Below are 9,579 nucleotides of genomic sequence, written 5' to 3'. Positions count from 1 at the left end.
AATTTTGAGCCCATTATAACACCATACATTAAACAATTAACTCCCATTAAAGTTAAGGTTTTCTTTAACATCAGTTTTTCCATCTGCAGCCCCACCCAAGGAGAAGTCTGTGGTGCCACCAATTAAAATATCTTTTAGTATTTATTTTATTTATGTATCAAAATATTTATATAATTTTATATCTCCCTTTATTTTATGCTTTATGTCTTTTTTTATTCCATTCTGTTTTACTGTTGTCTTAAATGTAGTTAAATAAACTTGACTTTACTTAATTCATCAGTTCCAAGCTAATACAGTATCTATCTTTTCTCAGTTTAGCTAAATCAAATATACACATATCCATAACATTGGCACCAAATAAAAATGAATACATTAACATTGATTTTCAATGATATCCCAGTAAAGTAGTGACAGGATCATGGGCACCCATACCTCGCCCATGCCTGTGGGACCAAAGGCCAGCCCATCCAGTTTAATCACACAGAAAGTCAATGCAGCACAAATTGCTGGAAAAGCTTAAGCTGGGCACATTAAGAAGGCACCAGAACACACAGTGCACCACAGCCCACTGCACAGGGGTCCAAGTCTGCCAACTCCCCAGATACTCCCCAGATCCAAATCCGATCAAGCTGTAATTCATAATTAATGTTTATGTGTTACTGTTTATTCTTGGCACACTTTGGGCTCCTTAGTACTAATCAACCATGGTTTAAATGCGACAACCTACCTGGATATTGTTGTTAACAATAACTATCCCTTTATAAGCACATGATAGCGTGTCATGTTAAAATCATTTTTAACTGGTTTCTTACACAGCACAATGAGTTTAGTGTACTTAAATGGCCTCCACAGTCACCAGATCTCAATCCAATAGAGAACCTTTGAGTTGTAGTCCAATGGAAGATTTGCATCATGTATGAGTGTACAGTCAAATCTGCAGCAAATGCTTGATGTTATCATTGCAATATGAAATGTTTCAGTACCTTGTTGAATCTGTGCTACAAAGAATTTAGAAAGCTCTGCAGCCAAAAGGAGATCAACCCACTACTAGAGAGGTGTACCTGGGTGATTCTCATTAAACCATTAAAATTTTAATATAAAATGTGTCATTTAGTAATAGTAAAAATCATCAGAACAAAGAAAATACTGTTACAATGTGTAATTGTGTAATTTCAACATAATTAATTATTTCAACAATAATTATTTTTCTATTACACTGCATTTTCTGTTGAAATTCTCTTTACCGCAATGCATCCGGCTGTGTTTGAATGTGTCATGTTGTAATGTAAACAAGTTAATATTGCAAAAATAGAAGAAAAAAATAGATGTTCTACTAAATTATTTTGGATGACAGAAAAAATTATTTGCTAAAATTTATTTATTATAATAATAAAAAAATGTAGGAAAATGATGTGCCCATGCCTGATGTTCTCATCCTCCACAACAACTTTTAAGGACTGTTTAAACACACATACAGAATTAAAATAGTTTAATTATGAGTGATGGAGCACATGGGAAAGTTACTTCAAGATGGCTTCCAAACATCCTGAGGCACCTCATCCTCCGTAACACCATTCTCATACTCTGCAACATACACTGCGACCAGTTGCGGTAATAAGAACTTATGTTTTGGGAATACGAATTGAAGCATATTGTGTATGACTTAAATATCTCTTATGAATTTAATATTAATTTTAAATTTACTAACTGTTGTTATTTTGCTTTACGATTTGTTTCATTGTAGACAGTCAGCAATGACTGCTTTAGCAAAGGCCAGATTAAGAAAGTCCAGGGAAAAATTATACATTAATCAAAAAAAATAAAAATAAAAAAACACTCTACAGTGTTAAATTCTCAACACTTGCACCCTGTACAGTACATATCATCATTTATTACATCCTTGTACCTCCTCTTTGGCCATCCTCCCTGCCTCCACAAAAGTATAATCTTAAAAAATGTTCATTAGATAAAAAATAAAACATTGATTTAAATGCATGTGCAGAATCTACAAATTATATTCTTTCAGATTCGTCATGTGATTGGGCCTCCAAGTTCGATTCCCGGGTGATGCTGTAACCCTTTTGCAAGCTAGTGCGAGCTGATTGGCCGAGCTCTCTCAGAGGGGAGGGATAAGAAGTACTTAGTGCTCCCACATTAGATATGGTTCTACAGCCAATCAGGGGTGTCTGTAAGCTCACACAAGCAGAAGAAGCGGATAGCACTTTTTCCCGAGTGTGTTACGCTGCGCCTAACGGTGTGTCAGCAAGCAGTTCAAAAAAGGTGTAGTCACCCGGCATCACGTATAGTTTGGAGAAAACAAATGATAATCTTCAGCCCTTCCGACTGACTGGTCGTAGTATCCTTAATGTGGGAGCCCCCTAGTGACGGGGAGGAATTGGAGACCACAAAATTATGGAGCAAATCAGGTGGAATCCCCCCCAACCAAAAAAAAAGGATTTGTGATGTCATTTTGTAAAAATGTCAGGTTTTAGAAAATTAAAGGTGTTATGGTAATGAAAGAAATAAGAAATCAATCAAAATAAAAAAAAAACTGTTAAATTAAGAATAAATATTATTTCAGAACTTTAAGTAACTGCATGACTATTATAAATCCATTTTTTAAAAAATGTGAAAATGTATTTGCTTTTCTAACTGTGTTGATGTTTTCAGACTGTTGCTGTAATTATATTTTTATGTCTTAATTTGGAAATTATGTTAAAAAAGGTGTTAAATACAGTAGTAAGTAAGTTTTTTTAATTAATGTTCATAAATAATCCAGACTTTGTTGCTAATGACTGAAAATAAAAGTTAATTTAAGCATTTTTACAATTTTTATGGTGGAAATTTTTAAAACCAAGATTTTGTACAAATCACCAACTGCACAGTACCTAATGATATGATGAGTATTCAATAATTGTAATAAATAATTATAATTAATTAAATAATACACATTAAATAAAAGTGAAATTAAAATATATGTTAATGCGTTAATATATGATGATAATTATAGCTGAGCTTAAAATTAAATTTGATTTAAAATTGTTTAGTGTGCAATCCACTTGAAGTGAACACAAGCTATTTGACATGACAATTCACTGTTAATGTGGTTTAGTTTTACAAGTTTAGTTACAGTTTATTCTTTTTAAACTTGTAGAAGATGTTTCCATCTGGCTGCACTCTCCAGCTCACGTTTATGTCCTTCAACATGCCTTTTTGCTCCAGTTTCTGCTTAACCTGAAGATCAAAATCAGTACTTTATTAGTAAATCTAAAAACAAAATTAGTACCTGGATTCCAAAAATACATTTTAAAAAGCAAATAGTTTGTGATGTAAGAAATGAGTGGTGTGACATAAAGCAATTCACCTGATCTAAAATGGATGACTGCACAGCAGGATCAAACACACTCCCATCAGACTTAGCCTGCAGTTTTATTATCTGACTTCTCGTTGGGTAAACTATGAAAAACACACACACACACGCAATTATTTAAATTTTTCCATAATGTACCTTTTCTGTACTGAAAAGTACACAAACCCATTTGATGGATATTATGTTGTATGGCTTAATGAACCATTCATCTTAATTTTACCCCATAAACACAGATAAATCTTTCTTTGCTAACACCAAATGAAAACATTATTTAGTTTCACCCAAGTGAAATATTTGTACTGTATGCATCAACATTTTTTCAGGCTCTAAGTGATTTATCTGTGTACATCAATGGATAGAATAAAGAAGTATATTCATAAATGTGAGTTTAGAGAGTTTGTTATAATTGAAAATTGGGGCAAGCAAGTATTGGTGATGAAATGGTGCACACAAAAAAAAATAATAATAATAATTGAGACCTCACCAAACAAGCATCTTTTCTTTAGTCTATTAGCACATAGAATTGAAATAAGTACTCACGGGTTTGACAGACAAAATAATGCAGGTAGGTGCATTGTTCATCGTAGAACATGTTATTATAAAGAACTGCACAGTTCTCACTGCCATAATAATTATCAGGTTGTCCAGGATACCATGGGTTTAAAGCCTTGGTCCCGTCTGACCTCTTCCAGATGTCCACATTTCTGGTTAGACCAATCCAGGAATCACCCTGGTTAATCTTTATTTGGTCTAAAATGGCATCATCCAAGCTGTTAAGAGAGCTGGCCAAGGCTGTGTGATTTGTTCTGCAGTAAGTCCGAGCATCAGGCCAGCTCATCTGAGGACTAGAGATGCCGATGAACTTGTTAGAGTCACTGAATCTGGCTGTTGAAAAGCAAAAAGAATAAACTACAGTAAGACATGAATGTGTATGTCTGTAGTTTTAAATGTGGGTTGTGCTGAAGCTCTATCCTCAGTACTTTTTATTTTATACTGACCCACTTTCACCTACTGTATGCTGCGCCTGACAGTGTACAGTAACTATTATTAGAACACCTATTATTCATATAGTTAAACATCTATTCGGGCTGCTCGGTCAGAATTAACTGGTGTATAATACTAAATATAACGTGATTTGTGATTTTGTTGTGAATCACTGGCAGTTTAAAAAAGTACTTTTTTGTATGCTTTGTAAATATAAGACTTAATAGGTATTTAAAAACAAATGATAGAATGTGATAGAAAATGTTTTAGTTTACATATTCTAAAAAGAAAATATATAATTGTCACTAACTAAATGATGCATACTGTACTGTACATACAACTTTAAAAGTGCCAAGTATCAATATGTATTAATCTCATTATGTATGTAACACAGTTACACAATTCAATGAGCAAAACAATAAAACCAGCCATAAAACAAAAGTCATAAACTAGGATTTTGACTCACCATCATAGCATATAAACGGTCTAATCAGATTACATTGAACATCATACCATTGTTGATATGCAGCTATTATAACACATGCTTCATTTCCATAGTAATTATCAGGCTGTCCAGGATACCAATCAGTAAAATTGACATTTTTCAGTGGAAGGTTGTTTAAAGACCAGCGCCAGTTATAGATGTCCTTATACAATCCGGTCCAGGCGGATGTTGTCAGACCTTTTCTTGTTGTTTCTGTCTTTAATCTTAGCCAATCGGTATCACTTAGCATTGTTGCCAGGTCATTGTACATCACCCTGCAGTATTTCTGCGCATCAGGCCATGTTATTGTTTTTAGGATCAGGTCATATTTACGAGGGACGGTTTGTTGGATGAATGCAGAGACTGGAAGAAGACCTGTTTGAAACATTATATTTAATGAAACAAACAGTAAATTCACACTGGTCAATATTTGAATAAAAATATACTTGTGTATGGTGCCAAAAGATAGCTTGGTGTTACATTACACACACACACACACACACACACACACATATATACATTAATTAATTATTAATTTAACAACCAAACAATTAATAATACATTCATTTTAGAATCTTCTCACCATTTAAATGATAACAATATGTGTATTTTTTTGCCAAATTAAGACGAATTGAGCCTATCACTGGATTCCCTTTATCCAATGGTGACCTGAATGAGTAAATACTGGCATGTCGCTGCTCATTCAGAGGTTCTTTTATTCTGTTTTTTTTTTTTTTTTTACAATACACATTACATAATTATAAGTTGCATTTAATCATGTTAAACTTTACAATAGTGTAGTTGATCATTCGGTCTGTTTTTGTGTCTACTATTGCAACTGCTACTCCCCTGAGATATTTAACTGATAAACATTATCAGCTTTGGATGCATTATGAGTTTCCAGCAAACCCTTGCCTTATCATCAGTCATCCAAAACATTGTGAATCTATAGTATGTGGCAAATTCAACCTTAATAGGAATTACAGTAACTCTATCTGGTCCTTTCGGACTGTTGGTCCTCTGCGTCCTAAGATCACTAAGCAGTGGGTTGACTAAAGTGTTCCAATTCTTGTAGCTGTGTCAACTTTACACACAAATTTGCCATTAACTGGTTTTGCTTAATATTTGGTTGATCATGAGCAAAGAACCTCTAAATGATTTTATCATGGATTATAAAACAGAAACCTGGCAGATGAACACTGAATTCTTCGAGCTAAACAGAGCTACTCCACCTGAGTTTGTATACATGTGCAAATCTTATGCCTCTGCCTTTGAACTGATTGCTGTTCAACTTCTAATTGTTTACAGTCCTCGCTTTAATTCCTGACCTTTTTTTTTTACATTTCTAAGTGCAATGTTATTCAATATTATTTTAAAAGAGATCTTTATTATTCATGTTGATAATGTTAAAAACTTCTCTACCCACACCAAGGGGCATACTGTACTGTACAATCTGCTGTTTGGGCATTATACCATGTAACATTGCCGCTTCAACTAATCCTCTAAGAGTCCAGACTTGTGCTGTTTGACACCTTCCTACCATTGCATAACTTGCAACATAAAAAATGTTGATCCAGAGGGTCTTATCCACCTAATTAACTCAAACCCTCGCCCTGCTCCTACTACTATACTTAACATTCTAATGGGTCATACCTATAAGTCTCTTGCATCTGCAGTTAACACCTTAGCACATTAAACCATTTTAACGGAATTTAGGCGCAATATTTGATAATAATTTTAAATTTGATAAACAAAGAAACTCAGTGGTTAAATCTAGTTTCTTGCAACTTAGAATTTTAGCTAAGATTAAGCCTTTTTATTTACACATTTTGAGAAAGTAATTCACGCTTTTAATTCATCTCGACTTGATTACTGTAATGTGATATATATATAAGAATCGTTCATCGCTCTCTCATCTACAGCTTGTGCAAAATTCTGCTGCTCGACTTTTAACCGGTACATGCAAAAGTGATCACATCACTCTGGTATTAAAGTCAATTTATTGCCTCCTGGTTCACTACAGGATTGATTTAAAAATTGTATTACTTGTTTTTAAATCACTGAATGGTTTTACACCTCTGTACATCTCTGAGCTTTTGCAACCGCATACAATATCAAGAAATCTCAGCTCCTCAGACCAGTTACTCCTCTCTGTCCCAAGGGCTAGATTAAAGCTCAGAGGTGACCGAGCGTTTGCTGTCGCTGCGCCTAAATTATGGAATAGTTTACCATTTAATATTAGAGCAGCACCTACATTAGAAACTTTTAAATTCAGACTGAAAAACCCACTTCTTTTCAATAGCTTTTACATCTGGCTGAGACATTTGATCCCTTTGATTTTTAAAATTATTTATTTTGCTTTTTACTTAAGTTTAATTGAATACTTATTTAAAATATATTCTTTACGCATTTTATTTGATTACTGTTTTTATTACCTGATCACCAACTGATTTTTATTTTTATTTTATTTATAGTTTAATTAAATTTTATTTGCTTTTATTTCATGTTGTTTAATTGGTCGTTTTACTCCTTTCATTGTACAGCACTTTGGGCAACTTCGGTTGTTTTTAAAAGTGCTTTAAATAAATTTGACTTGACTTGATTAGAAAACACAGACTGTCTCATTTGCCCTTATTGCTCCTTAGTTCACACTCGAACTTGACCAGCTCAAGTCACTAGGTGGCTGTCTCTAGCACCTGTATGCCAAGACTGGACTTCATTTGAGAAACATTTCCTGAATATGCCCCACACTTACACAACACAGGACCGAAGTTCTTATCTTACACACACTCCTGTTCCCTCTACACAATGTCTACTTTCTGTACCCAATTACAGATCACCTTAACACTATAGAACTCTTCTAGACCAACCCTTCTCCACCAAGAGCCAGGGACTCTGCATATGCTGCATCAAAACTCTGAACTAGCTTCACCATTACATGTGTTGGCCAACACACTGCATTTAACCATGTTTTAATCATTATATTTTGCTTATGCCATTAGTTTATAAACTGTAGGGTGTGTCTGAAAGTATGTTTGTGAGACTTGACTTGTTATCATGTAAATAGTGAGGAGAAAACATTTTAAAAGCAATAAAAAAAACAGAAGGAGTGAATTGCAGGAGTCAATGAAATGGGATGAAGTAAAAACTTAAGATTGACTAACTGTATATATGTATATACAGTATATCACTTACTCACTCATCATCTATACCGCTTTATTCTGTATTCCGGGTCGCGGGGAGCCTATATCTTTTATGCATTTCTTAAAATAAATCTAATTTTAGCATTTATTATTTTTACGATTTGTAAAATCGAATATAAAACCCAGTTACAGATATTAATTAGATACTAAAAAGTATTAAGGAATTAAGGAATTTTTTTTTATTAAAAGGCTCTCACCAGTAAGACACAGAAAAATAATGAGCTTCATGATGAATAAGTAGCTGTGACGTCACACTCAAAATCTAAATAAAGAGAAAAATAGAAAAAAATGCACATTAAACTGACTTAATAAAGCTTTAAATTATCGTGGTAATTAAATAAGAAAACTATTGGATAGTTATAAAAACAAAAAAGCCTTTTGGTGTATTTTTCTGTTTGCTCTGAAGCATCCTTACAGGAAGGGAGAAAAAAAACTCCAAATCTACATGGCCCTGTGTGAAAACGTAATTGCCCCCCTTGTTAAAAAATAACTTAACTGTGGTTTATCACACCTGAGTTCAATTTCTGTAGTCACCCCCAGGCCTGATTACTGCCACACCTGTTTCAATCAAGAAATCACTTAAATAGGAGCTACCTGACACAGAGAAGTAGACCAAAAGCACCTTAAAAGCTAGACATCATGCCAAGATCCAAAGAAATTACGGAACAAATGAGAACAAAAGTAATTGAGATCTATCAGTCTGGTAAAGGTTATAAAGCCATTTCTAAAGCTTTGGGACTCCAGCGAACCACAGTGAGAGCCATTATCCACAAATGGCAAAAGCATGGAACAGTGGTGAACCTTCCCAGGAGTGGCCGGCCAACCAAAATTACCCCAAGAGCGCAGAGACAACTTATCCGAGAGGCCACAAAAACCCCAGGACAACATCTAAAGAACTGCAGGCCTCACTTGCCTCAATTAAGGTCAGTGTTCACGACTCCACCATAAGAAAGAGACTGGGCAAAAATGGCCTGCATGGCGGACTTCCAAGGCGCAAACCACTTTTAAGCAAAAAGAACATTAAGGCTCATCTCAATTTTGCTAAAAAACATCTCAATGATTGCCAAGACTTTTGGGAAAATACCTTGTGGACCGACGAGACAAAAGTTGAACTTTTTGGAAGGTGCGTGTCCCGTTACATCTGGCGTAAAAGTAACACAACATTTCAGAAAAAGAACATCATACCAACAGTAAAATATGGTGGTGGTAGTGTGATGGTCTGGGGTTGTTTTGCTGCTTCAGGACCTGGAAGGCTTGCTGTGATAGATGGAACCATGAATTCTACTGTCTACCAAAAAATCCTGAAGGAGAATGTCCGGCCATCTGTTCGTCAACTCAAGCTGAAGCGATCTTGGGTGCTGCAGCAGGACAATGACCCAAAACACACCAGCAAATCCACCTATGAATGGCTGAAGAAAAACAAAATGAAGACTTTGGAGTGGCCTAGTCAAAGTCTAGACCTGAATTCTATTGAGATGTTGTGGCATGACCTTAAAAAGGCGGTTCATGCTAGAAAACCCTCAAATAAAGCTGAATTA

At 34.7% G+C, this 9,579-nt stretch overlaps 1 protein-coding gene across 1 annotated transcript; it reads right to left on the bottom strand.

Moving 5' to 3' along the window:
* Positions 1–3,872: 3,872 nt before the first annotated feature.
* LOC128508450 (C-type mannose receptor 2-like) lies at positions 3,873–8,308 on the bottom strand. Its single transcript, XM_053479794.1, has 3 exons — positions 8,239–8,308; positions 4,821–5,213; positions 3,873–4,255 (listed from the first exon to the last, which is right to left on the bottom strand). The coding sequence occupies exons 1-3, from the start codon at positions 8,267–8,269 to the stop codon at positions 3,873–3,875; spliced, it is 807 nt and encodes a 268-aa protein (XP_053335769.1). The 5' UTR covers positions 8,270–8,308.
* Between the last annotated feature and the right edge of the window lie 1,271 nt (positions 8,309–9,579).

The sequence above is a fragment of the Clarias gariepinus genome, chromosome 20, assembly GCF_024256425.1.
Source record: "Clarias gariepinus isolate MV-2021 ecotype Netherlands chromosome 20, CGAR_prim_01v2, whole genome shotgun sequence".
NCBI lineage: Eukaryota > Metazoa > Chordata > Actinopteri > Siluriformes > Clariidae > Clarias > Clarias gariepinus.
The sequence above is the reverse complement of the archived record's forward strand: the minus strand, read 5'-3'. Positions and strand labels throughout refer to the sequence as shown.